Below are 3,882 nucleotides of genomic sequence, written 5' to 3' on the forward strand. Positions count from 1 at the left end.
TATATAGAACCCACAAGTTACATATGTGATAACTTTTAACTTGTAAGCGGGCACGAAGTGTATGAAACAAAACACCGTGTTATAACAAAAAACAACTGTCGTTGCCCTGTCACATGAGGATAAATAAGTTACATACAAGGTAACACGTAAGCCCGCACGAGGTGTATGAAACAGAACACCCGTGTTATTGCGACTGGCATTGCCCCGCTACGTAAGAATATGCAAGTTCAATCATTTAACTTTGTGCCAACAGGAAGCTGTCGGTTCCTACCGATGTTATTTTGGTGCAACCCCTATCTCGCTACACTGACTATTCTGGTAGGATTATACATAATGTAACTGCTGTGAAGAATCCCAATTCACCAAGAAGTTGTGGAATTGATGGCCAATTGTATGTTATGGGAATCATATTAAAGTAAGATATACTTGTTATGTGTTTGAAAAAATATGTCACAATGTATTATCTTGGTGGCAACATTTATATATTTTTACAGGTGTTTAAGTAAGTGCATTTTATGTCAACAAAACAACTTTAACGTGGTTGCACCACTTTTCACAGGTGTTTATATAAGTTAAGTTGTATTTGACCGACACTTTAGTATTTTTGACAACTAGTTTTCAATGTGTCAACAAAACTATAACCTTAAATTGGTTTCAGCACTTTTCACAGGTGTTTATATAAGTTAAGTTGTATTTGGCCGACACTTCAGTATTTTTGACAACTAGTTTTACAAAGTGTCAACAAAACAATAACTTTGAATGGGTTGCACCACTTTTCACAGGTGTTAATATAAGTTAAGTTGTATTTGACCGACATTTCAGTATTTTTGACAACTGGTTTTCAATGTGTCAACAAAACTATAACCTTAAATTAGTTGCAGCACTTTTCACAGGTGTTTATATAAGTTAAGTTGTATTTGGCCGACACTTCAGTATTTTTGACAACTAGTTTTACAAAGTGTCAACAAAACAATAACTTTGAATGGGTTGCACCAAATTTTACAGGTGTTTATATAGGTTGTATTTTGTAAGGGTAATGGGCCAACTGTGGCCTAACTCTCTTGTTCTTAACAAGAACCTCACCCATACAGAATATAAGTTGTATTTGACCGACATTCATTTTTTTCAGAGTCAAGATATCAGGGGTAGAATATAGTTACATAGTTAAATCAGAAACCCCTAAGAATGTGAATGTAAAACTATATAGTCCCCACCATTATGGGCTCATACGTGTCTATGACCAGACAGAGGAGATTGTTTGTCCAACCTGGATGGATGTAAGAGGTATGTATGGTCACAATTATGATTAGATGTACAGATTTTCAATGGTTGTATTTTAATATTGTTGACGTATGCAATCCATTAGTGATCACTGGGTTGAAGCAATGTCAATTAGGTGTCTTACCCAAAGACACACACACTTATCATTATCCAGCATTGAACCCGGTATCTTATGGTTATAATACATGTGCCTAACCACTAAGCCATGGTGATAGATTTCGTCAACATATTACTTTAAACCAGCGGTTCTTAAACGGGGGTAAATTTAGCTACCAATTGAAATCCACATCAGTTGACGAGACAGAAAAATTGTGCCAGTTGTAGTACTTTACCAGACATTAAACAATTCATTGCCAAAAAAATAGCACATCTGTTGGGTTAAATGTAACTGATGTAATTAGTTGCTTTTCGCTTTTTAGTAAATGAGCGACATATTACATATTAGGGGGTAAATCTGAGATAAGCACCTTTGTTAAAAGGGTAAAGCATACCAAAAAGAACCACTTCTTTAGACACTGTTTGTATTTTAGCAATACTTAGCACCCTAGACAAGACTTGAACCCAGTATCCAAGCAACATGATTTTATTTCCAGAGATATTCCATCGTTATTACAACCTTTACCCAATCATGTGGAAGAATAAGATTATTAACCTTCGATCATATGATGAAGTGCGGAGAAATTTTAAGATGTTGCAAATCTCAATGTTTGAGAGGGATTTTGATAACGCAAGGTAGGGTAATGATCATTATTGTGGTTAACAATGCATTAACAACAACAACGTTACATACGTGGTAATATGTAAGAGGTCATGACATGTATGAAACAATCTAAACAGATAATTTGTCTTCAGGCTTAAAAAAGTTCCATTTATTTATAAAAATAATAACAATTACCCACAAAGTTACGTACGTGGTAATTCATAAGCTGGCACGTGGTGTATAAACACCCGTGTTATAATGACTCGTTGCCCCCCCCTACAAGGATAAATAAGTTTCATTCATTTTATTAAGTTGCAATCTTTTATAATGTTACTTGTTGTCAAATAACGTTGCTTGTTACATAACAACGCATGATTATGACAGATACATGCCAGCTTCACGTGATTTATCGCTGAGTAAGCAAAAATTAATCTGGAACTGGATGCAATGTGGAATGAAGTATGGCAATGAAACTGAAGGTATGTAGGCAGTGGGCCTTAAAATCTAGTGAGGTCCATGTAGTAGTACCCTGTGTGTTGGTGTAATGAGCCAACATTGGGTTATATCTTGGGTCTGATGGTTTAGAACTCTAGAACCTTAACACACATTATATAGAAGTGTATGTTACCTAATTTATGGTATAAATTGACAGTGAGCATGAGGTGTATGAATATGTCTGCTGTAAAAGAAGACACCTATGTTATAACTTAACAGTGAGTATGAGGTGTATGAATACACCACGTGTGTCTGGTGTATAAGAAGACACCCATGTTATAACTTGACAGTGAGCATGAGGTGTATGAATACGCCATGTGTATCTGGTGTATTAGAAGACACCCATGTTATAACTTGACAGTGAGCATGTGTATCTGGTGTATTAGAAGACACCCATGTTATAACTCAACAGTGAGCATGGGGTGTATGAATACACCATGTGTGTCTGGTGTGAGCATGAGATAGATAAATAAACCATTACAAACTGTTTCATTTCAGATGCATTATACAATACTTGCCAACATTTTGACTCCAACCTCAAAACATTGAAGCTTCTTCTACAAAAAGCTGTGTTCCTTGAGCTAACCACAATCCCCCCATATTTCACTGCATGGTTAAGTTTACAAACTGAATATGCAAGGAATCTTAAAGTAGCTAATGTCCTCAAATCAATCTACACTGAAGAGATGCTTCATATGTCACTTGCCGCAAACTTTCTTAACTCAGTAAGTTGATGCTTAACTACAAACATAGGTTAATGGTTGCACAATCTGTATACAAGGGTACTGGGTTCAAATCCTGTCTAGGAGACTAAGGAGACTTTCTATTAAATAGAGACTGACGATGCCATTTAAGCGAAATATATTTCTCAGTTACCATCAGTGGTTGGTCTTGGTTTTTGTTGGTTACGTTTACAAAATACCAGATCATTAGGAGGCCAAGAATTAGTAAAATACCAACACCTAATACCTACAGTTCTTCTGCCTAGTGGTGAGCAAGTATGCCTCTAGCCCAGAGGTTATAGATTCAAGGCTTAACGTTGCTACCATTGTAATCATGTCTGTGACCTTTGTCAAGACACTTAACAGTAATTGCTCCAACCTTGGGGTTTCTTGTGGGTTGTCTAAATTGTCATACCACCTGTCTTCTATTATATATGGTTGCCCTGTTACCCTGAAAAAATTGGTTACATTTGTTTTATAATTCACATTGATAACTTTTAAAACAAATCAAATGAGAGCAATTACTGTTATTTATACCTTTTAAAGTTTTTATATAAATAATGAAAAAATCAAAACAAATATTTATACTTTTCAGATATATAATGAAAAGTACAAAACAAATATTTTTAATTTCCAGATAGGTGGAACAGTGAAGCTTGTAGACTTGGAGAGAATNCCTGTGTG

General features: G+C 35.5%; 1 protein-coding gene across 1 annotated transcript in view; it reads left to right on the top strand.

Annotated features, from left to right (window-relative positions):
- Positions 1 to 3,882, top strand: part of LOC100183538 — a 14,990-nt gene that overhangs the window by 8,779 nt on the left and 2,329 nt on the right. Inside the window, exons 10-15 of the mRNA XM_026837336.1 lie at positions 254 to 415; positions 1,130 to 1,284; positions 1,875 to 2,013; positions 2,366 to 2,460; positions 2,975 to 3,201; positions 3,836 to 3,877. Coding sequence (XP_026693137.1) covers positions 254 to 415; positions 1,130 to 1,284; positions 1,875 to 2,013; positions 2,366 to 2,460; positions 2,975 to 3,201; positions 3,836 to 3,877 — 820 coding nt within the window. The remainder of the gene's footprint in view (positions 1 to 253; positions 416 to 1,129; positions 1,285 to 1,874; positions 2,014 to 2,365; positions 2,461 to 2,974; positions 3,202 to 3,835; positions 3,878 to 3,882) is intronic.

Source organism: Ciona intestinalis, chromosome 13, assembly GCF_000224145.3.
Source record: "Ciona intestinalis chromosome 13, KH, whole genome shotgun sequence".
NCBI lineage: Eukaryota > Metazoa > Chordata > Ascidiacea > Phlebobranchia > Cionidae > Ciona > Ciona intestinalis.